Source organism: Ascaphus truei, unplaced genomic scaffold, assembly GCF_040206685.1.
Source record: "Ascaphus truei isolate aAscTru1 unplaced genomic scaffold, aAscTru1.hap1 HAP1_SCAFFOLD_295, whole genome shotgun sequence".
Lineage (NCBI taxonomy): Eukaryota > Metazoa > Chordata > Amphibia > Anura > Ascaphidae > Ascaphus > Ascaphus truei.
Window position 1 is genome coordinate 77,501 of NW_027455912.1, and position 25,000 is coordinate 102,500.

Consider the following 25,000-nt stretch of genomic DNA (forward strand, 5'->3'; position numbering starts at 1 on the left):
TCTGTGGTTTGCCGTGGTGAATAGATCTGTGGTGTGCCGTGGTGAATAGATCTGTGGTGTGCCGTGGTGAATAGATCTGTGGTTTGCCGTGGTGAATAGATCTGTGTGTCCCTTTGGGACCTTGTCATAATGAACATCATCTCCTACCGGGCGGGGCACAGCACCCTCGCGGTGTCCAGTCCTGGATGCACGGTACGTTTTCCTTATGTACATATAATAGGGCTGAGAGTGGTGGAACTCTGCAGCCAGTAACATCTTTTCCGGAGGAAGATCGACGCAACGTCTAACTGAGGCGCACCCGGAAGTGAGGCGCACCCGGAAGTGAGGCGCACCCGGAAGTGAGGCGCACCCGGAAGTGGAACTCCATCATCTGTTTGTCCGTGATGCCCAGGTCCTGGCCGCGAGTCTGGCTGAATCATACATCCTTGGCACTTGCTACAGTTCTCTACTATTACTACTATTTAGCGACTTTTGTGAGTTGCCATTTTTTACCTTGTCACAATAAACCTTTATTTTATTGATTTGCGATATGGAGCATGCGCTATCCTTTTTTGTTTTTGTGTATATAAATATTGTGACAGAGTCACTGACTCAGTAGGCTGTGACAGTGAATGGAGAGATGCTGCAGCCAGATCACTGAGTGTTAATCTCCTCAGACAGAGAAAGCACAGCTGAAGACTGATTAAACAGGGGCTGAACTCATGAGTGAAACAAGTGCTTTAAAAAGCAGGAAGTTGCTCACACAAGGTGAGCTTGTTTTTCCACAGGAAGGTGGAGAGAACTCTCCCGGCTTGGAAGCCGTAGCAGCTGCTGCTGCTCTGGTCCCCAGTCCTGCGAGGAGCTTTGCTGCTGGGACCAGCTGGGACCCCAACCCAGGATAAAGATAAACATTGCTGCGAGGCTGGACACAGCCTGCTCCCCGGAACCGTGTTCCTGTTTGCTGTTTGGAGCTGCAACAGATAAGACTTTATTATTACACTTATTGGTTATACTTTGTGTTGCATATGTTTTGGGCATGACCAGATTAGCTGGCTGTCTTGTTAGTAAGGGCTCAAGAAGTGAGTTAGTTTCCCTAAAGGGAACAGGCTTTAATTTTCAAGAAAGTAGTTTCTTAAAGGGACAGTGCACCCGTACTTTATTTTGGTTGTGGCTAATAAACCACTATAGTTGAACGTTTCCCACCGTGTCTAGCGTCTTACTGACCCCGCCGCGAGGCCGTCCTGCCACAGGTGGTGTCAGAAGTGGGATGTTACGCCTCTGGGGGTCAGTAGATGAACTCAAGCGGAAAAAAAAATGATTTTTGCTGAAGCATGGAAGTTACAGCTAGCAAGCGCTGAGTGTAAATTTTGCCCCGTCGGGTATGAAAGGATTGCTGTGTAAAGCTAATGCCTTTTGCTGAAGTGAGTGAATTTGCAGCTAGCAAGTGCTGTGAGGTAAAGTTTGCCCTGTCTGGTAAAAAGAAAGTGAAATTGGATTTTTGGCAAAGAAGTTGCCCTAAGAAGAACCCAGAAGGTTCAAATATTGTAAAGCAAGTACAACTTACGTGTGTTGTGCAAAGTCTGCCTCGTCGGGTGTGAAAAAAAACAAAAAAAAAAAACGGGGTTTTAAAATGGCCGCCATCAAGTGTCAGTTTTGCAATGTACATAACCATACGAAACAGTGTCCCTTCAGGCCATATGATGATTATGATGATGACGCATATGTGGCCCCGAGAAGAGAGACGTACCCGCAGATGAAAGCTGCAAAAGTGTCCAGTGTGTGTGTGCCCAGTACCACTGATGTCTCTGGAACTAATAAAACAAAGAGAAAGAAGAAAAATAAAAATATTTTTCAAGTCACAGAGGAAGTGACCGAACCACTTGAGCCTGCGATATCAGGACAACAGGCGTCAGCAAGCCACCGAGATGTGCTGCAGACCGGAGTGATGGGCAGAATTGTCACAGGAACGGTGGCAAAGGAAAAGGAGGAGCAAAGGGAAGCTGAATCCTTGATCCAGGGAAAAGAGGCCTTAATTTCTGCACTCCAAACTGCCCACCGTGATTATGATGTCTTGCAGAAACAATTGAATAGAGAGCGAGAAGCGAACGCCGAGGTACAGAGGTGTATACTCCCAGCTATACTTGAGTATGAGGCGTTAAAGAAAACAGAGCATCTCTTGCGGAGTGAGTTGGAGGAGCTGACGACAAGTTTGGATAAGGCCAACACCGCAATTGCTAACATGGAATCAGAGAGAACAAGTCCTGACTGGAGATTGTGCTATCAGATGTCCCAGAGAGATGTGCAAAACTTCATCAAAGACTTAGAAGTTTCTCACCAAGAAGCTAGCGCGCTCAAAACAGAGCTGGAACTCTCACGCCAGGAGGGCCACAGTCTAAACACAGAGCTGGGTATGGTGAAGGAAACCCATGAGAATGCCATGAGGGATTTAGAGACTGTAAAGGAGGAGAATGTAAGTCTGGCGCAGAAAAATTCAGACTTGACTGATCAAATCAGTAAAGGTGATAAGAAGCTCCACCAAGCAGGAAAAGTGGAGAAGCAATTGATCCAGGAAAAGCTAGAGGTGCAGGAAGCACTGCAGAATGCAGAGAGGATGCAACGTGTCTCTCTGCAGCAGCACACACAGGCAACGCACTTATGGCAGAGCCAGCTGCAAGAGCAACATGAAAGTCTTCAAGCAGCCAAGGAGAAGCAGCGAGTGCTACAGGAACGGCTGAGTACCCAGTATGTCCCCACAGAACAGCATGAGGAGCTGAAGATCACGTTGAGCGCCACAAGAGCATCGCTGGAGGCGGAGCTTAGAAGCCAGGTAACTCTGTGTGAGAGGGAACATGAGAAGGTCCAACGACTGGAGCAAGAGCTGGAGAAGCAGAGAGGCAACTCCATCTCCATGAGTCAGTATGTCAAGGAGAAAGAAGCCTGGAAGACAGAAGCAACAGCGATACTGGCGACAAGAACTGCAGAGCTCAAAAAGATGGAGGAGGCGTTGATGCAAACCCAGAGTAAGCACCGGGAAGAGGTGAAGGCCCTGAGAGGGGACTGGCAGCATCAGATTGAAGAGCTGCAAACGCAGATGGCTGAGCACGAGATGCAGCGCGCCAAGACGGAGGAGGTGTCCGTCCGTCAGGTGGCCTGCCTGATGTTGCACCATGAAACTGAGATGGCTGATATCCACAAGCGGCTGGACTACACGACCAATGAGGGGGCCCGGCTACAGCTGGAGCTAGACAAGGTCCGTGAGGAGCACCAGCAGCTGCAGGTCCAGAATAAAGAAAGAGAGACAGATTTAAGCCTTGCTCTGAGTCTGCTAGGAGACGTAGAATCGCGACTCAATTCTAACGAAGATGAACTAGCAGCCGCACTGAGTGAAAGAAGAAAGGCAGAAGGACTGCTTCAAGACCTGAGGAAGGCCCGGGAGTCTGTGCGGGCTGGCCGCAGGATGGCGGAGAAACAAAAGTGTGACCTAGGCAAGGAGCTCGAGTCTCTAAAGTCTAAGCAGGACGCTACGTTGGACTCTACTGCTGCCCAGCAGGAGGTTTCTCAGATGAAGCTGGAGGAAAAGCTTACAAGCCCAAGACAGACGTTTGGGTCACTGAAGCAGTCCAAGGAAAAGGTGGCGGTAGAGATAAAGTCAAAGGATGATGAAGGTGAGGCTGCACTGGAACATGTTTTACCAGAGCCCGCTGTCTATGCAGACTATCTCTTAAGTTATCTTCAAAACCCTGCTGTTCTCACAGAAGAACAAAAAGCGGAAATGACACAAATTGAAGACATGCTGATTAAAGAATTTATAGGTCAGCAGCTGATTCTTATAGTCGGCTGTCTAGATACCAGTGAAGAAGGAGGCAGGAAACGCCTTCTTGCTGTCCTACAAGAGATGCTTGTGATACCTAATACACCAACTTCCCTTATAACGTGTCTAGTGGAATTATTGCTCCGTATTGTTAAAGATGATGACCGGAGAATTCAGATTGTGGCAGAAATAGTCTCTGAGCTGCGAGAGCCAATTGTTAGCGTGGATATACCTGCGGATGCCGCAAAATCAAGGAAATTACAGTTAAAGATTGCAGATTTAAGAGTGCAGCTTAACGAAGCCAAACAAGCCTTGGAGGACTCCATAGTTTTACAAGATTTCAGTCTTGCATCTGAATTAAAGGAGATAGTGAGGTACCAGTCCTCAGGCCCAGATGGCCTGGTAATTACCCCAAAAAGATAATGCCTAAATTGGAAGGCAAGAAAAAATAAGGGGGAGGGAAGGGCTGACGTCAGACATTGGCGACAAAGATGCTGGTGCACGGGAATGGTGCACGGGCCGCTCCACAGGACAATGTTTCGCTGGGGAGAGGGATATGTGACAGAGTCACTGACTCAGTAGGCTGTGACAGTGAATGGAGAGATGCTGCAGCCAGATCACTGACTGTTAATCTCCTCAGACAGAGAAAGCACACCTGCAGCCTGATTAAACAGGGGCTGAACTCATGAGTGAAACAAGTGCTTTAAAAAGCAGGAAGTTGCTCACACAAGGTGAGCTTGTTTTTCCACAGGAAGGTGGAGAGAACTCTCCCGGCTTGGAAGCCGTAGCAGCTGCTGCTGCTCTGGTCCCCAGTCCTGCGAGGAGCTTTACTGCTGGGACCAGCTGGGACCCCAACCCAGGATAAAGATAAACATTGCTGCGAGGCTGGACACAGCCTGCTCCCCGGAACCGTGTTCCTGTTTGCTGTTTGGAGCTGCAACAGATAAGACTTTATTATTACACTTATTGGTTATACTTTGTGTTGCATATGTTTTGGGCATGACCAGATTAGCTGGCTGTCTTGTTAGTAAGGGCTCAAGAAGTGAGTTAGTTTCCCTAAAGGGAACAAGCTTTAATTTTCAAGAAAGTAGTTTCTTAAAGGGACAGTGCACCCGTACTTTATGTTGGTTGTGGCTAATAAACCACTATAGTTGAACGTTTCCCACCGTGTCTAGCGTCTTACTGACCCCGCCGCGAGGCCGTCCTGCCACAATATATATATATACAGTATGTTATGGTGGGTAAAAAAAGTGACAAAAACCCTCCACAGTAAAGCATATAGCAAATGGAAATATTACTGTGTGCTCATTTTTTTTTTCCAAATAATTTTATTAGGCATTGGTACAACAAATGATTTACAGGTTCATTTCACAGCCTAATACAAAAACATTTTAACTTTTTGCGGGGGAAAGAGAGGGCAACCTAGGCTGTCCTAGAAATGGAGGTCCTCTGAGAATGAGGACAGAGGGGCCGGGGGGGGAGGGAATCGGGGAGAGGAGGGAGGGGGGTGTTCACATCCTGGGGGCCGCGTTTCTGGGTCCATCGGCGACAAGGGGCGGCGCTGGGGTACGGAGGGAGCCTAGTTTGCTCCCTAGAGTAGTATCTACTAGGGTCCTCTTCTCGTGAGGAGTGACCAGGGCTCCTATATCTTGTCGAATGCGATGAGCTTTTGCCTGAGCATTGCCGTCAACTTCTCCATTAGCATCACTTCACTGATCCTTTTTTTAATGGACCTTTTGGATGAGGTGGTTTGTTTCTTCCAGGAGGCCCCTATCTCACATCTGGCTGCGGTTAAAATATGGGAGATTAATTTCCTAGTTGTCCGGCCAATTCCGGGTATTGGCCTTGCAAGTAAGAAGGTCAGCGGTTCTATAGGTAATTCTAGATCTGTGACTTCTTTTATCAAATTGTGGACCTTAGCCCAATACTTAACAATTTCCGGACAGGTCCACCAGATGTGGGCCATGTCCCCTCTAAGTCCGCAGCCTCTCCAACATAGGTCTGATGCCAGGGTTAGATCTGGCTTAATCTCGCTGGGGTGAGGTACCAGTGGTAGAGAATTTGATAAATATTCTCCTTCGTTATGGTGCATAGGGACGTTCCCGAGGCTGCCTGCCAGATTTCCTCCCAAATCTCTCTTTCTATTGTAATGTTCAAATCTGCAGCCCATTTGAGCATATAATCGTGATCGTGAGGGGCCGCCGAATTTTCTATGATAGCATATATTTCGGAGATTAGTCCCTTTTGATAGGTGTTTGCTTTACAGAGTCGCTCGAATTTGGTAAGAGAGGGGAATTCTGGGGCCGGGCATATCTTTTGGGCAAAGTGTCGGATTTGTAAATATTTGAATGTGTCTAGTTCCCTGATCTTATATTTGGCGCGTAATTCTTGGTAGCTCAGGAACGTATCAAAGCTTAGAAGATCCGCGATCGTCCCGAACCCCTTTGATTTTAATTGTTCGTACAGCTTAGATCTGCATCCCTGGGGAATTTTGGGTTATTAGATAGGGGCGTGAGTTGCGGGTTAGCTGAGCACAGGCCAAATCTGGTCTTGTGTTTTGACCATATTTCCCAGGTAAATAGTGACGCTTGTAGTTTTAGGTTATGTGCTTGCCTATCTCCCCTGTCTATGCTCCAGAGGCAGGCCTGCAGAGAAGGCATTCTGGCATACTTAGATATTCTATATCGATCCAGCAGTGTTTGGCTGGGTCGGCATTCCACATAACAGCTTGTTTCAATTGTGCTGCTAAGTAATATTTATGTATCTCTGGGACCGCCATACCCCCCTTCCTCTTGATGCCATCAGGACCGATCTTGCTACTCTGGGCCTTTTGCCCTGCCAAATAAAGTTAAACATTCTGTTCTGTATGCTCTTTAGTTCAGCGCCAGGTACATGGACTGGGAGTGTCTGAAAGTAGTATAATAGTCTAGGGAGTATGTTCATCTTAACGGAAATCATTCTCCCAATCCATGATATCTGGAAACCTTGCCACTGTTCCAAGTCTTTCTTAATCGTTTCCCAGAGCGCCGGGTAGTTATCTTGGAATAGAGCTCTGTAGTGTCTTGATATATTTACACCCAAGTATTTAATATATGAAGGACACCACCGGTAATTAAAATTTAGTTTGAGTAATTTCACTTCATCGTCTGGTAAGCTAATATTTAGGGCTTCCGACTTTCCGCTATTTATTTTGTACCCAGACACTTTACCAAAGTCCGACAGTTCTCTTTGAAGGTTCGGAAGAGAAGTTTGGGGTCTGGACAGGGTCAGAATGATATCATCAGCGAATAAGGATATTTTATAATTTGTCTCCCCTATCTCAACACCCTGTATGTTCATATTGTTCCGAATTTTGGTCGCAAGTGGTTCAATCGTGAGGGCGAAGAGAAGAGGCGATAGGGGACACCCTTGCCTTGTGCCGTTTTTAATTTGGAATCTCTCGCCTGTTCCGCCTGGGAGTTTGACCGCGGCAGAAGGGTTCTGGTAGAGAACTCAGACCCCTTCCAGGAACGTGTCTTTAAAGCCAAATTTTTTCAAGGCATTGTCTAGGAATAACCCGTCTATCCTATCGAATGCCTTCTCTGCATCTAGGCTCAGTAGCATCGCCCTTGTTTTTGACATATGGACGTGATCAACTATGTTTATTATTTTGCGGGTATTATCTGAGGCTTGACGCCCCGAGACAAACCCAACTTGGTCTGAGTGAATGAGTCTAGGTAAGATAGGGTTCAGCCTGTTCGCGAGTATCTTACTATATAGCTTTAGGTCATTATTCAGGAGAGATATGGGCCTGTAACTTCCACACTGGGTCGGGTCCTTCCCGTCCTTGTGGATTATTGCTAAATTAGCTGAGGACATTGAGTTCGGGATTGGGTTCCCTTCCATGAAGGAGTTAAATAGGTCTAATAGGTGAGGTGACAATATGGGTAGAAACTTCTTGTAGTAGAGATTTGTATAGCCGTCAGGTCCCAGCGCTTTGGAAGATTTAGATACTTTTACTGCCGCTGTCAGTTCTTCTAGTGTTATTTTACCATTCAGCCTGTTATTCTCCTCCTCTGTTAGGGAGGGTAAGTTACAATCGGCAAGATAATCTATTATTGATGCTTCTGCGGTTGACTTTGGGATAGCGGAGTTGGATCTTAAATTGTATAATTTAGTGTAGAATTGAGTAAATTCCTCCGCGATTTTTTTCTCATTATAGACCATCTCACCAGACTTATTCTTGATCGCTGTGATCTGTGATCTTTTTTGTATGCCTCTTAACCTGCTAGCAAGATGTCTATCGGCTTTGTTTCCTTTATCATAATACCTCTGGCCCGTCCATTTTAGAGCTTTTTCTACGTTGTCTAATTGTATGTCCTTTAGTTTGGTTCTGGCGGCTGTCAGTAACTTATACATTTTCCTGGATGGGTTCAATTTGTGTTGCTGCTCGAATTGTATGATTTTATCAGTGAGCTCCTTAATTCGTTTTACTTTGGCTTTCTTCCTCTGTGATGCTATCGAGATAAATTGGCCCCTGAGAGCTGCATTATGGGCTTCCCATAGAGTATCTGGGGATTCCACCGTACCCAGGTTTAGCCTGAAATAGTCCTTAAGGGCTCTTTTGACCTCTCTTTCTACCTCTTTGTTATTTAAGAGAGCGTCGTTTAGTTTCCAGCTATAAGTGAATGTTTTTACAAATGGAGCCGTGAGGTTTAGGAAAATAGGGGCGTGGTCTGACCACGTAATTGGGCCTATATCTGTGTTGGTTGTTGCTTCTAGGATGTTCTTTGTAGCAAGGAAGTAGTCAATACGGGAATAGGTCTGGTGAGGGGCCGAGAAGAAAGTGTAGTCTCTTTGTCCCTGGTGCTGTGCTCTCCAAATGTCCACCAAGGAAAATTCCTTTATGATATCTCTAAAGTTTTTCCCCAGTCTTATTGCTTGGGTTGAGTGCGGGCGTCCTGGTATGGACGATTTGTCTTCTGCTGGATTGAGTACCATGTTATTATTAGAGATGCTATTATTAGGGATTATAGGTATTCCGGATCAATCTCCTCTAGCACTTTTTTGAGAAAATTTGGCTGATTCTCGTTGGGGGCATAGAGGTTGATCAGGGCGATCGCGGATCCTGCCAGAGAGCCATACACCACGACGAATCTACCCTCTGGGTCAGTTGTGACTTTTGTCAAATTGAAGGGGGTGCCCTGCCGGATCAAAATGGCTACACCCCGTTTTTTACTACTAAATGATGAGTAGTATCTCATAGGGAATATATTTTGGAAAGTTTTGGGCGGTTCCTGCGCTGTAAAGTGCGTCTCCTGGAGAAAGACAATATCACCATTGAGCTTTTTTAGTTCTTGAAGGGCCAGCCTTCTTTTCCTATTGTTCTGCAGTCCCTTTACATTAAGGGATACTAGTTTGATTGCTCCTTGTTTAGCCATAACCACCCTTGTCTGAAACAAGTTTTAGGACCTGTCCCTTCTCACTAGGGTCAGTGGCAAAATGTTCAGTGAAGTGATGCTTTTGTTTTTTGTAGACTTTGGTTGACCAGGGTGTGGGGACTGGGGGCGGGGGGCCTGCTGGGATAGTGTCAGCAGGTTACAGAAAGAGATGAAAGTAGACCTTGGTGTGGTCTTAGTGGATCAAGACCGACTTCACTAGTAGTCGGTTTGTCGGGTTTAAGACCCTTGGGGGGTGGGTCCGGTGGCGGTAACCATCCGGAATGGGCGAGGTAGAGACCCTATGGCTTTCCATTTACCCGATTTTTCCATTTGTTATCATGTAGGTAGGAGAGAGGTGCGAGAGTGACGTTTATATAATAGGGAGCTTAAAATTAGATAAGCTCGGTAGTAGGTATCGAGCTCACTTTACCCTTCTTTAACTTAAGAGTCCTCTATTAGCTATACGGGGGTAGTGGGGGGCTGGGGTAGGTGGGGGGGGGAGGTAGGCCGGTGAGGGCTAGGGATAAGGTTACCCTTTGGCCCCATGGTTTGTTTTCCTGTCGCAGCCTGGGTAGGCCTGTTGCGATCAGGCGCACGGCCTATATAGCGTAGATTGATCTAGATTAGTTGGGTGTTTAATTTATTCCTATGGTGTGTCCTAGGAAATGTAGGCTATCCTCTGCTGATACGAGTTGATCCCCTTAGGGGTTCTATACCCGGGAAGAGGGGGGAGGAGGGGGAGGGAAGGGGGGAGGGGGAGGGGGGAGGGGTTCTTTTGGTTATCTTTGTCTGGCAATTCGTAGGTCGATTTATACAGTCCCAGTGTGCACATTATCCCCTTGGGGGGACATTCAGATAAGGTTCCAAAAATCCTGAAACTCCTTTAACTGCCCTGTTTTGCCTTTAGGGTTTGTAGACGGCTGAGAAGGGGTTGGGGGGGGGGAGAAAAGGGGGGGGAAGGGGTAGGGGGGGGCAGGAGGGGAGGGGGAAGAGGGGGGGAGGGGGGTGGGTGTAGTGGGGAGGGGGGAAGGGGGGGAAAGGAGGTGGGGGGCCTAAAGGTGCCGAGAAGGGGTACGGGGAGGTGATAATTGTACGTTTAGACACCTTTGTTTTATACCACCTATACAGCCTTATACATTTTCATTAGTCACAGCCTCGTAGAAGGGGGCAGTATTCAGTCAACGATCAGAATTTATTGTGGTTGAGATTGGTGGACAGAGGATGCTAATAGTCAGGGTATACACCCCTCTGAAGCACCTATGAGACCAAAATAAATGTATATAAATGTAAACACTCTACCACAATAAGTTGCTTGGGATTATTCCAACATACATTCATTGACACGGATGCTTAGTATTGTTAATTTAATTTATTTTTAATTCACATTACACGACGTTTTGGTAACATATGTTTTAAGGAAATGTATTAAAAGTTAAATTTTACACAATGTAGGAGTGCAGTATAGTGAATTCTTTCAGGAGGCACATCCATTTTGTGCTCTCCTTCCCCCCCCCCCCCTTTTTCTGATACCTTTGGATGTCTTGAATTACACGTTGGAGTTGCCAGGGAGTGGGAGGGGGGGGGAGGGGAGGGAGAGGGGAGGTAGGGGGAAGGGGTGATGGGGAGCATATATGTGCTGTGAGGGGTGCGGAAGGGGGGGAGATATACATTCAAGCCCGTTTGTCTTATACAAGCTATGCAACCGTATACATTCTTTATAGGCCTAGCCTCGCATAAGGGCATCCCCCCGTCCAAGGTTCCAAATCTCTTTAAAACCTTTAGCTGACCTGATCTGGGCATTGGGGATATCCAGGGGTAGGGGAGGGGGAAGTGGGGAGGGGGGGGGGGGACGGGGGGGATATAGAGGGGGGGGGGGATCATATATGTGCTGCAAGGGTTACGGGGGGTGAGATACTGTATGTACATTTGGACACACTTGTTTTATACAGGATATGCAACCTTATACAATCTCTATTGCCCCAGCCTTGTATGGAGGCAGCCTTCAGTAATAAGTTCAACGTTTCTCAATAAGCCTTCCGCTGTCTTGATTTGCACATTGAGGGTATCAGGGGGTGGGGGAGGGAGAGGGTGGCAAAGGGAAGGGGGAGATGGGAGGGGGGAGAGGGCTGGGAAGGGGGGGAGAGGGCTGGGAAGGGGGGAGAGGGCTGGGAAGAGGGGGAGAAGGCTGGGATGGGGGGGGAAGGGCGGGGGAGGGGGGAAAGGGGCAGGGCGGGGGTCAGGGGGGAAACGGGGGGGGGGGGGTAAGAAGGGGGTTAGGGTGCCAGGGTAGGTGGCTGCGGGGCAGGGGGGGGTAAAGCACAGTCATTTTTGAACCTTGGCCTAAATAAATACTAATATATAACGACAAACTTGTAAATATTTTAACTCTATTTCGAGGCAGCACGCAGGGCCTGACTAGGCATATTTTAACCTCTATGTTACAGACCCTTCTGGAGCTGGCATTTCAACGGAAGCCAGGGGGGGATCAAAACTCGGGGGAGAGGCAACGGCCTCAATTCACCCCATGGTCCATGTTTTATCTCAGTCCGGTTGTCTCAGTCCCGGTCGGAGGGTTACTCCTCTCCGTCAATGGGGTAACAACCGCCTTCACATTGCCGCGGGAAAGCAGGGTCCGAGCTGTGTCTCGGAAGATGGTGTAGTCTCGCGGGGCTTCCTATTTGCTCCGGTGTTGGTGTCAGTCGTCTTCACCCTCGCCCCTCTTGGGCATCCATTCGGGGCCGGCATAGGTGAGTTCAACTAGAGGTTCCTCCATGGGGGGATGCTTACCAAGGGCTGGCAAGGTCTTCGTTCACGTCGCGAACGGGGTCCCTCCCTGGCGGGCTGCTACAAACGTTTGACGGCTCCGGATCTGCTGGGGTTCGGTGTCTCGAGGGAGTTATCTCGGCTTTAACTGGCTCTGCTCCGCTAGACGCTCTGAGACTCGCACCGGGTGGTCTTCGTCTCCTGACTCTGGGGGTCGCGTTCCTCCGCCGTGGATCAGGATGCGGGGGGGGGGTGAGGCCCAGAGCTCGGGCCATCTGAGACATATCTTCTGGGTAGCGAATGGTAAGGTATCTCCCTTTATGATGCATGATCAATTTAAAGGGAAACCCCCATTTGTACTTAATTCCGTTGTCTCTTAGCAGCAGAGTCAAGGGCCGCAGCTCTTTATGGCGGATGATAGGTTTTTTTTGACAAGTCGTTGTACACTCTTATGGCCTCTTCCCGAAACTGAACGGAGTCTTTCTCCCGGCAGGCGTTAACTATCTTTTCTTTGGCCGAATAACTGTGCATTCGGACGACCACGTCCCTTCTCCGGTTGGGGTCGTCCGATCTCGGGCCTAGCGCACGGTGGGCCCTGTCGATTTCGAGTTCCCTTTCCTCCAGGTCCTCGCAGACTGTAGTAAAAAAAGTCTCTGAGGTACTCTCTGAGGTGGCCTGGGAGAACCGCTTCCGGTACCCCGCGTATTCTGATGTTTTGGCGGGCGGTCGCGGTTCTCCTGGTCCTCGAGGTCGTCCAGCCGGCGCCCAGCCGGTTGATTTCCGTATCTGCTGCCGCTTGATGTTTTTAGGGCCTCCTCTAACTTAGTCTCCAGTGTCGCGGTTCTTTTCGTTAGGCCTTGTATTTCCTGTTTCAGTTCATCAGCCGCTTCTCGCAGGTTGGACTGTAGGGAACGGTAGAGCTTGTTATGCAGCTCCTTCAGGAAAGCCTTTGTGACTCTCTCCTCCGTGGTTGGCATCTCTTGCGGTCGGTCCCGCTCCATGGCCGGAGATTTTGCTCCTCTTGTTTTTTTAAGCTCGAGTCGGAGCTTTGCTTCGCCGGAGTAAAAAACTTTGTTAAAACCCCTGCCGGGGCTGGGTTTTCGGCTTGTGGGACATGCCTGAACGATACGGGGTCTGTTTAATGTATTTTGCGGTCGGAAAGTTCGGGGTAAATCTCTGTTTAATTAGATTGCTTCATAAGGGTCTCAGGAGCTCTCCTCTTACCCTTCCGTCTCAGTCGACGTCATCGACACGCCCTCCACTGTGTGCTCATTTGCATGTCTTAGACAGGTCTGCAACCCCGCCTCTAACCATTATCACCCAGCACACAGCACTTCCACTGCAGCAAGGGATTCTGGGAAATTACATGCAAATGAGCACACAGTGCCACCTGTCCTGGAACCAGATTCCATATTCCTCTGTGCCCCTTTACAGCTTGGGATTTATTTCTCCCTAGTTTGGCTGCCTGTTATTTTCCCTGTCTCAGCAGCTTGCTGCATGTGAAAAGGCAACATTATTGCTACATGTTGTTTACACAGCTTGTGTTGGTTGCCTGCAGCTCATATGCTCCTAGCTGAGAGTGGGCTATTCCTACCCCCCTGTCCTTGCTGACAGTTAGTATTGTCTCACTTCCCATCTAGTGTGACCCTTGCCCCTCACTTCCTTTTCACCCTGGACTCTGAGTGAGTACCTGCCTGCTATTTACCCCAGCAAGGAATTTCTGTTTTACACTGTCTCATCCTTGATACACTGCACTTCAGACAGAGAAGCACTCTATATCTACATTACATCTACAAGCACCCATCTCCCTGTGATTTTCCCTCAATAAAATGAAGAAAGAGAAAAGGACTTGTTTGTGCTTTGGAAGAGGTGAGAAACGAGTTAAGCTAACTGGAACTATTCATACATCAATCGTGACCCTGGTTCAAGGAAAGTAAAACAAAGACCGTGTGTTGGGAAATCACACAGGAACTATTACTCAAGACTTTATGCTAATACAGAATAGTAATATTGAGAAAAAGCAAAGGAGCACAGCCGTGCTGTTCATTCTATCAGGACTGCACGCGGTGGAACTTTTCTATGGATGGATTCTGGATTCCTACTGCACCGACACACTTTATTCGAGCAAATACCCGGTATGTACCTGGCAGATACCTGGAATGCGCCACTCCTAACCTCTGACAAGCCCCGTTGCATTTGCCTTCCCAGCCTGGGTTCATGCCTGGCTGATGGGCGGCTGATCTGTTAAATGATAATGATTAGGGTTTAATAGGCTGCAATGCTTCGCGTGTCTACCAGATGGCATAAATTCATGAATTGTAATGCAGTTTATATATATATACTGTGCAGTATTGCAGCCATAGGGAATAAAATGCTTCAATCCCTGCTTGGAAAATAACTCAATGTACTCGGGCAGAAAACAGTCACAAACCTCAATACACCCGGGTATACCCGAATTCGTGGGACTAGCCAAGCTCGAATAAAGTGTGTCGCCAGTGTATGCACCCCATGGACAGGTAATGGGCATTAGCCCTCATATGGTTACCTGGGTCCCTATGTGGGGAAGAGTATATGTTAAGTGGGGTGAGCGGTGGAACCACATTTGCGGTAGTCGTGCTGACTGACCGCTAGGTCCCATGTTTATGCCCCCCCTTGACTTCTTATTGCACAAATGTTGGAAAGTTTTATGAAAGTTCCCATCTATTTTCATGCTAAAAAATACAGTTTGTGAGTCTTAACACGTATATGAGCGTCGATCTCTACATCTATACATAATACAGAATAGTCTCTGCACCCCAGGACAATCAAGCAGCTTTACACTGCCAGACAGGTCAGCAAGCTTTATACAGCAAACTGCACACAGCCTGCAGCCTTACAAACAAGCAAGCAGATTTACACTGGACACAGCCAGCAAACAACCTTGCACACAAGGCAGCAGCTTTGCAGACAGACAGTGCATCTTACACAAAACCTGATTGCCTTTCTCTGTCTGAGTTCACCCTCTGCACAGCTCCATAGTGAGGGATTACCATCTCACCTTACCATGCGCACGTCCCCACGGCTAGCGCCACCAAGGGCCACGCCACCGGACACCCGCCAGGACACGGCTCAGAGCCACCGGACACCTGTGAGTATAGCTTCGCTGAACGCTGCAGGACACCACTCGGCATCATCTGAGACAGTCGCCCATCGCTGACACAGGTAAAAGACCGCAAGCCACACACACTGGCTAAAGGCCTACACACACCTACAGCATGGCAGAACTCAGAGCCTCACCAGACATCACGCAGGAGAGTGATCACTCAGACACAGAGACCGCTGCACAACTGCAACAGGCGCAGACAGAAGCATGGCCTAAACGGACAGTCACACTGACACAAAAGGCCCGCGAAAAATATGAGACTGACATTGAAGCGCACCACGCTAAATTAGAGTTGGCCTGGGAAACAACCAGACTTGGGATACACAATGTCGCCGGCGCTGGCAATTATGTACAACAGCTCGAGCAGGCAAATCTATTAAAGATAGATCACGCACGCTACCAAGAGCTGTCCGAGGCATACACTGGCGACACACTTTATTCGAGCTCGGCTAGTCCCACGAATTCGGGTATACCCGGGTGTATTGAGGTTTGTGACTGTTTTCTGCCCGAGTGCATTGAGTTATTTTCCGGCAGGGATTGAAGCATTTTATTCCCGTTGGCTGCAATACTGCACACTACATATATATATACTGCATTACAATTCATGAATTTATGCCATCTGGTAGACACGCGAAGCATTGCAGCCTATTAAATCCTAATCATTATCATTTAACAGATCAGCCGCCCATCAGCCAGGCATGAAACCAGGCTGGGAAGGCAAATGCAACGGGGCTTGTCAGAGGTGAGGAGCGGCGCATTCCAGGTATCTGCCAGGTACATACCGGGTATTTGCTCGAATAAAGTGTGTCGGTGCAGTACGTCACTTACTTGGCCAGGACTAACACCGGCGAAAGCCTGCAAGAAAGGGACTTACAGCATAACATTGACTTGACACGTGACAGCCGCGTGTGAACCTCTATCACAGAAGCCGAGAGTAAGAGGAAAGACCTTTTGCTGGAAACCGCATCACAGCGCTCCAGCGCATCCAGGCACTCATCAAGGTCAGCAAGATCAGTGCAATCTCACGCGTCAAGCGCAAACGCCACCAAGGCGCGAGCCACCGCAGAGGCCACACGTGCCAGGGCCGCATATGCTCAGAAAGAGGCAGTCATGAAACTAGAAAGGGCCCGCTTAGAAGAGGAGGAGCAGGCAGCCACTGCCACCGCTGCACGGAAAAAGACAGAGGTGGACGTTAACCTAGAGGCCCTAAATCAAGAGAAGGAAGCCGCCGCCGCCATAGCCCAAGCTGAAGTCCTAGAAGCAGCCGCGAGACAGGACGGCGGGGAGCAGCCGTACAGACGGATAGCCTCAGAGGATCCAGCCCAACGCACTGGAGACTACGTAAGGAGCCTCTTCAGTGTAAACACCAGCGCACCATCTCAACACGGAGGGAGTGACTCCACAGACACCGAAGACTTGCTAGGTCTACGAGGAGAAGACGCTGTTCCTTCAATGGTACATGCTGCCTGGGACAGCTACAGCCGCAACAGTGATCCACACGCCAGCGCGGACACGGATGCACCACACAGCAAAAGTGACAAGCACGTAACATCTTTACATCCAGAGGCGCTGACACTCCACCAACTCAACAACCCATCCTCCGTAGCGGAGCATGGCGGGGAGGAAGGAGAAGGAGAGCCAACATCCGTCACGTCTCAGCGCACTGAGTTTTGCGGAAAAGAAAGTGACAAAATGTCCTGCTCCAAAATATGCCTTGTCGCAGTGCACCCCCAGGGACAACCTGAGAAGGCTATTCGGATGCATGCAATCCTCGACGACCAAAGCAACAAATCATTGGCGAAGACGGAGTTCTTCAACCTATTCAACTTACAAGACAATGCCTCACCCTACACCCTCAGAACCTGTGCAGGGTCAACTGAGTCAACAGGGAGAAGAGCAAGCGGTTACGTCATACGTTCGGTGGATAATAGAGTGAAGATAGCTCTCCCCACACTCATCAAGTGCAACCACATGGCCACAAACAGGGACGAGATTCCCACACCAGACGTGGCACGCCATCACCCGCACCTCAGAGGAATAGCCAACTACATCCCGCCGGTAGAACAAGGCGCCAAGATCTTGCTGCTGCTCGGTAGGGACATCTTGAGGATACATAAAGTCCGTAAACAGCATAACGGACCCCACAACGCACCATACGCCCAAAGACTTGACCTAGGATGGGTGATAGTGGGCAACGCGTGCACTGACAAAGAGCACGGACAAGATTATGTTGACGCCCGCAGAACGGTGATAACAGAATGTGGACACACATCCATCTCTGAACCATGTCTTGGCCATGTCCAAGTGACAGGAGGGCCAAGTGAAGACAAGAGACAAGGTCATACCACTGAGATCGACAAGAACATCCTCACATCAGGGGGATGTGACAATGGCCTGGGATGCTTAGTGGTTCAGACAACCAAGGATAATGAGTCGACTCCACTGAAGGAAGAAAGTAACCTCCCAAAGGTGACCGACAAAGGGATCGTCCAAAAGACAATAAACAATCGGACGATCCTCTCGCGAGCAATGGCACGGCTAAGACGTACAGTTGTTCCTCTCCACAGAGTATCAAGCGATAAAGCAGCCAGCTGTCACGGCTGGCATAGCCGCAAAAGATTGCGCCCTACAGGTGAAGCCACAGTGTCAAAAAGACTGTCCTCTCACACGTCAAAAAAGAGACAGTCGCAGAGACATTTCACAAATGGATTTACAAGGACAAAAGAGACTGTTCTTCGTCATGTCCAGGGAGAGAACAACCTCCTGACAGCAGTTAACAAAGAGGCACAAAAGATGTTAGCAAACACCAACCTAAGATTGCACAAAATAGCTTCCAATAGTGCCATAGTGATGAAGGCGTTCCACGCAGATGATCACGCAAACGATCTCAAGAATTTGGACCTGGGGGCCGACACGCCTCCCATACAGCGGAGCCTGGGGATAAGCTGGAATCTTAAAACAGATACATTTACGGTCCAGGTAGCCATTGAGGAAAAACCCTACACACAACGTGGAGTCCTGTTCACTGTTAACAGTCCTTACGACCCGCTAGGATTTGTAGCTCCTGTCACTATACAAGGCAAGTGTCTTCTCAGAGAAATGTCCTTCGAGAAGCAGGACTGGGACACCCCACTACCTCCAGAAAAACGGAAAGAGTGGGAGACGTGGAAGTACTCCTTAAAACTCTTGAACAACTTCAGATCCCACGCCCCTACTCGCCTATATCTCTCACCGCTACACACAGCAAAGAGCTTTGGGGGTTCCCAGATGCCTCCACGAAGGCCATGGCAGCGGTGGCCTACCTAAAAACCACAGACGTGGGTGGAAGTTACCATATCAGGTCCATCCTTGGCAAGGCTAAGCTGGCGCCACAACCTGACCACACTATACCCAGACTCGAGCTATGTGGCGCAGTCTTAATGGTAGAACTGGCAGAACTTATCGAAAATGAGATGGACTGCAAACCAGATGCTGTCAGATTCTACACAGATAGCAAGGTGGTACTGGGCTACATATGTGACAAGAAAAGAAGATTCTACGTATACGCGGCCAACCGTGTAGAAAGAATCAGGAAGTCGACCCAACATGGAATTGTTAAAACCTTTTTAAGGCCCATCACAGAGATTATCCTAGTAATGCCTAAATCGGATTATAACAAAGAAGAACTGACTACCAGTTCTGTGGACTCTGAGAGACATTGTGGTGCATCAAGCTAACCTAGAGCTGTGCATCCACCTGGCCCCTTATCGAAAATGGCCAAAGGACTTTAAGCTGGTGGTACCGGCCGATATCCCATCGTTATGTGAACATGAGCTTTGCATTGTTATGTTGTTGTATTGCACATATGTTCCACATATTCCAGGAATATAGTGGTATCTCCAGATACTAGACGGGGAGTGTCCTGGAACCAGATTCCATATTCCTCTGTGCCCCTTTACAGCTTGGGATTTATTTCTCCCTAGTTTGGCTGTCTGTTATTTTCCCTGTCTCAGCAGCTTGCTGCATGTGAAAAGGCAACATTATTGCTACATGTTGTTTACACAGCCTGTGTTGGTTGCCTGCAGCTCATATTCTCCTAGCTGAGAGTGGGCGATTCCTACCCCCCTGTCCTTGCTGACAGTTAGTATAGTCCCACTTCCTATCTAGTGTGACCCTTGCTCCTCACTTTCTTTTCACCCTGGACTCTGAGTGGGTAACTGCCTGCTTTGTACCCCAGCAAGGCCTTTTTGTTTTACACTGTCTCATCCTTGATACACTGCACATCAGACAGAGAAGTACTCTCTACCTACATTACATCTACAAGCACCCATCTCCCTGTGATTTTCCCTCAATAAAACTAAGAAAGAGAAAAGCACTTGTTTGTGCTTTGGAAGAGGTGAGACACGAGTTAAGCTAACTGGAACTATTCATACATCAATCGTGACCCTGGTTCCAGGAAACCACCTTTTGTCTCAAGTTCACATTACATGAACATTACATGTGGAGGGTTTCTGTCACTTTTTTTTACCCACCATAACCTTAATAATGTGTGGTGAAGACCTACTCATGTCTCAAACAAGCAGAGCCAGTACAACCAACCTCACACTGATGACCCACAAAGTTGAAACAGTCTGTCTGTGAGTGGGTTTACTGGCTTTGCATCTCATCCCAGGCTATGTTTAAAAGCTGTGTATAAAGCAGCATGCATTGGCTTAAGGGGTGTTCATGTAATGTGGGCTTGAGACAAAAGGTGGCACTGTGTGCTCATTTGTATGTCATTTCCCAGAAAGCTACCATAGCTTTTTGGTGCAGCTCTGCATATTTTGCAGACTCCATTTTGTTTCCCCTCTCCAATCCGGTACAGACGGTGTACTCTCAAGCACTCTGTTTTGTTACCCGTAGTGTAGGATCACATGACCTGTTGGCTTTGGATGTACTGGTTGATTCGCTGTGTCCGCCACAGTGTAGCGTCTCCTCCTCTGTCCTTTACCCCTCCCCCAGTCCTCCCCCCCCCTCCTCTCCACAGGATGAGCGAAGCAAGGGGGACTGGCAGCATGCAGATAGGGACCCCCGGGGATCGGAGGAGGGGGTTGTTAGTGGGAAGGAAGGTGAAGGGGAACCTCTGGAGGGCCTCCATCCATCCCAATTATATATAAACCAGTACTGTCTGAGCAGTGCAGGCCCCGGTGCTGTGAGGCGTCTAACTTTGAAACTAATTGAACACCTTTTAGATTGTGAGGTGCCGGTACACTAACTTAAATAGAGAGGTATAACACTGATTAGGTTCAGGTTTAAGTCACTGGACAACCTGTCATTGATCCCATACAGTGTTACCTAGCTGATATCTCCTATTCTGACCATTTAGGAGTCTCAGCAGTGTCTGATTTTTAAACAGTATATTAACCCTTCAAGTACTAGTGTCAGCTATAGATCTGCAAACTTCAGATCTTCAGATCACACGACAATTTGTGTTATATACACTCACGTACACCATACTACTACCACGTCCGTGGTCAGGATTGGTGCACAACCTAGCAGGACTGAATGAAACAATCACAGTCTGGTCACGTGGCTGGATCCCATGTCCGCCCTGTGTGAGGGTCTCTGGTTTTGGGGCACCTACCAGTACTTATCATACTGTGGCCCTACATCTAAGGCCCTTACTATTCTTCCCTCACATCACCAGTCCCCAGGAGATGGCTTTATACAAGTGTCGCTAGGGCCGGTGACCCTACATAACACTGACCACCTACCATTCTCTTTAGGGCTCAGGATACCCTCAGGGTTATATAAGCGCTTGCAATTTATTTAATTCTTGTTTTAAACCCCGTTGTTTTAATAAGTTATCAATAAAATCATGTTTTAAATTTTGTCATCTCACATAGTGACCGAGTGCTATATAGGGGTTCTTTTCCTCACATAGTGACAGAGTGCTATATAGGGGTTCTTTTCCTCACATAGTGACAGAGTGCTATATAGGGGTTCTTTTCCTCACATAGTGACAGAGTGCTATATAGGGGTTCTTTTCCTCACATAGTGACAGAGTGCTATATCGGGGTTCTTTTCATCTCTGGACTTATATCAATTTAGCCCCTCTAAGCACCATCACCTACCTACATCTGGCTGTAGCGGGGGTATTTGTATAGTGTGACCTGAAGAACTGGCAGTCTAAATGTGAGCAGGTATGAGAATACTGGCCCTGTGAGTCCCTGCCCTGAAGAGCTTACAATCTAACCTCTGTCAGCATTGCTCCAGGGCTCTCATGAGTGCGCCGTTGCTGACTTTCAGAGCCAAGTAGAGCTTGTCCTTATCAGAGCTCCCCCAGGACCTGACGTAGTCATAGAGCTGTCTCATCTTCTCTTGGGGGATGGCCTTGCTACGCACAGTGCTGTACTGCTCATCCGTCAGCATCTTCTGGCCCAAAAGTCTGTCCAGAACTGGGTCCACAGTGGAAACCTTGTTGATTAGAGCGGTCCGGTACCTGTCCACAAAGTGCGTCCTGTCTGCGGAGATAGAAGTGCCTTATTGCAACTATCAGGTCGCCCTGTCTGTAATAGTAACCCAACTCCTAAACTAACCATGACCCAGAATGCTGCCTCTTTACACCTTTTGGGGTCAGTGGCGCTGATGCAATACACGGTTTGTCAAAGAAATAAAATGCTAGTGATCAGATCAGGGGGAGGTGAGAGAGAAAGGAGGGGGATGTGGGAGAGGGGGTGTGAGAGAAAGGAGGGAGAGGGGGATGTGAGAGAGAAAGGAGGGAGAGGGGGAGGTGAGAGAGAAAGGAGGAAGAGGCGGGAGGTTAGAGAGAAAGGAGGGAGAGGGGGAGGTGAGAGTGAAAGGAGGAAGAGGCGGGAGGTTAGAGAGAAAGGAGGAAGAGGGGGAGGTGAGAGTGAAAGGTGGGAGAGGGGGAGGTGAGAGAGAAAGGAGGGAGAGGGGGAGGTGAGAGAGAAAGGAGGGAGAGGGGGAGGTGAGAGTGAAAGGAGGAAGAGGGGGAGGTGAGAGAGAAAGGAGGGAGAGGGGGAGGTGAGAGAGAAAGGAGGGAGAGGGGATGTGAGAGAGAAAGGAGGGAGAGGGGGATGTGAGAGAGAAAGGAGGGAGAGGGGGTGTGAGAGAGAAAGGAGGGAGAGGGGGATGTGAGAGAGAAAGGAGGAAGAGGCGGGAGAGGGGGTGTGAGAGAAAGGAGGGAGAGGGGGATGTGAGAGAGAAAGGAGGGAGAGGGGGAGGTGAGAGAGAAAGGAGGAAGAGGCGGGGAGGTTAGAGAGAAAGGAGGGGGATGTGGGAGAGGGGGTATGAGAGAGAAAGGAGGGAGAGGGGGATGTGAGAGTGAAAGGAGGGAGAGGGGGATGTGAGAGTGAAAGGAGGGAGAGGGGGAGGTGAGAGTGAAAGGAGGGAGAGGGGGAGGTGAGAGAGAAAGGAGGAAGAGGGGGGATGTCATGAAGAATTTATATCTTTTATGGCTTATTATAATTGCTTGACAGCTGACGGGAATATAAAATGGCTGCCAGATACGCCCACTTCTCACCTTTAACTGGTCCCGCAGGTTCACTTCCGGCACCGGTAACTGTAAAACAAGACAGAGAGGTAAGGGTTAACCCAGCAGAGGGGGATCCCTAGAGGTATGAGGACGTCACGCAGGTCGGTATCCGATTCACATGTACAAGAAGTGTGGGAGGGGAGGTGAAAAGAAAAGGAGGGATGTGAGAGAGAAAGGAGGGAGAGGGGTGTGAAAGAGAGATGGGAGAGAGAAAGGAGGGGGAGGTGATGTGAGATAAAGGAGGGGGAGGTGATGTGAGATAAAGGAGGGGGAGGTGATGTGAGAGAAAGGAGGGGGAGGTGATGTGAGATAAAGGAGGGGGAGGTGATGTGAGATAAAGGAGGGAGAGGGGTGGGAGAGAGAAAGGAGATGGGAGAGATAAAGGAGGGAGAGGTGATGTGAGATAAAGGAGGGGGAGGTGATGTGAGATAAAGGAGGGAGAGGGGGGTGTGATGAAGAATGTATAAAGTCAATATATAATGTACAAAAGTCAAAAATTGTTTGCTTCTGGGTTTGTGGCTTCGCGAAGCGTTGGCGTACGGGAGCGCTGGCGTACGGGAGCGCTGGCGTACGGGAGCGCTGGCGTACGGGAGCGCTGGCGTACGGGAGCGTTGGCGTACGGGAGCGCTGGCGTACGGGAGCGCTGGCGTACGGGAGCGCTGGCGTACGGGAGCGTTGGCGTACGGGAGCGCTGGCGTACGGGAGCGTTGGCGTGCGGGAGCGCTGGCGTACGGGAGCGCTGGCGTACGGGAGCGCTGGCGTACGGGAGCGTTGGCGTGCGGGAGCGCTGGCGTACGGGAGCGCTGGCGTACGGGAGCGCTGGCGTACGGGAGCGCTGGCGTACGGGAGCGTTGGCGTGCGGGAGCGCTGGCGTACGGGAGCGTCGGCGTACGGGAGCATCGGCGTACGGGAGCGCTGGCGTGCGGGAGCGCTGGCGTACGGGAGCGCTGGCGTACGGGAGCGTCGGCGTACGGGAGCGTCGGCGTACGGGAGCGTCGGCGTACGGGAGCGCCGGCGTACGGGAGCGCCGGCGTACGGGAGCGTTGGCGTACGGGAGCGTTGGCGTACGGGAGCGCTGGCGTACGGGAGCGCTGGCGTACGGGAGCGTTGGCGTACGGGAGCGCTGGCGTACGGGAGCGTTGGCGTACGGGAGCGCTGGCGTACGGGAGCGCTGGCGTACGGGAGCGCTGGCGTACGGGAGCGTTGGCGTACGGGAGCGCTGGCGTACGGGAGCGTCGGCGTACGGGAGCGCTGGCGTACGGGAGCGCTGGCGTACGGGAGCGTCGGCGTACGGGAGCGTCGGCGTACGGGAGCGCTGGCGTACGGGAGCGTTGGCGTATGGGAAACAAGCTTCTTCAAATCAGTGTGGAGCCCCCCTCCAGCCCCGCGCGGGCAGCCAGCCACAGGGACTGGGGGCAGGAGGGCGGCACACCGCGCAAGCAGGAGGAGCAGCAACACACCAACACACACCCATTACTTACCGTGCAGGTTTGAAGTCCTGGCAGCTCTATCCTGCGTCACGACTGGGTCCGTACACGTGGACATGAAATCCCGGGTAACGCCGGGTATATAAGCTAGTTTATTATAATTGCTGGAAAGCTGATTTATTGTAACAGGGACTTACCCCTGTTAAGAAACGTGCCTCTAATCCAGCAGTGTGCTGGTTAATTATACACCTGCAATCAACCAACCCCGCCTGCCTAATCAGAACTCTGTCAGAAATAGCCTGTTCTGAGACACCGGAAGGAGATTCCATAGCTCACAATTGGAGCTGACCCAGGAAAGACAGACCAGAGGATTTCCTTAGTGGACACTGGACTGACCAGAGGAACAGATGTCTTGAGCGCAGAAGGACTGGACTGTATGCTGATAGCAAGACAAGGGGAGCAGACCTCCTATACCTGGACAGACATTGCCTTAGCACACAAAGGTGCTGACACAGGAGAGCAGAGAGGCTTCCCCTACAGCTACAAGAGACAGATAAGACTTTCATATGGGACTGTTATATATCTGTATATATGTTTATATATTTGGGGCTGGTAATTAGCTTAGCTAACCACCCAGTTAGAGAGGGCTGAACTACATGTGTAGATATTCTCCAAAACGGAGTAGGTTTTTTGTTTGGCTTATTTTCATATGTTTTGCTGTGTTAAAGGGACAGGCACAATAAAGCCTAATTTTAGTTTCACTTTAAATGGTCTCCATTGCGTACCTCTGAACGCGTCTCTTACAGGAATATAAAATGGCTGCCATATACGAACATTTCTCACCTTGAACTGGTCTCACATGCAGACTTTTAGTACCGGTAACTGGAAAATAAGACGTAAGGGTTAACCCAGCAGAGGGGGTTCCTAGAGGAAGGAGGACGG

At 49.5% G+C, this 25,000-nt stretch overlaps 1 protein-coding gene across 3 annotated transcripts in view; it reads right to left on the reverse strand.

The window, feature by feature from the left end:
- The window catches only part of LOC142483092 (apoptosis-associated speck-like protein containing a CARD), a 106,586-nt gene that overhangs the window by 26,971 nt on the left and 54,615 nt on the right, over window positions 1-25,000 (reverse strand). The window contains exons 5-7 of one of the 3 annotated variants that reach the window (XM_075583168.1): window positions 24,902-24,940; window positions 22,620-22,658; window positions 15,808-21,597 (exon numbers count right to left, since the gene is read on the reverse strand). In XM_075583168.1, the coding sequence (XP_075439283.1) occupies window positions 21,335-21,597; window positions 22,620-22,658; window positions 24,902-24,940 (341 nt within the window). In that variant the 3' untranslated portion in view covers window positions 15,808-21,334. Of the gene's footprint in view, window positions 1-15,807; window positions 21,598-22,619; window positions 22,659-24,901; window positions 24,941-25,000 lie in introns of those variants that run through there. The other 2 variants (XM_075583167.1, XM_075583169.1) reach the window with 2 other exon arrangements.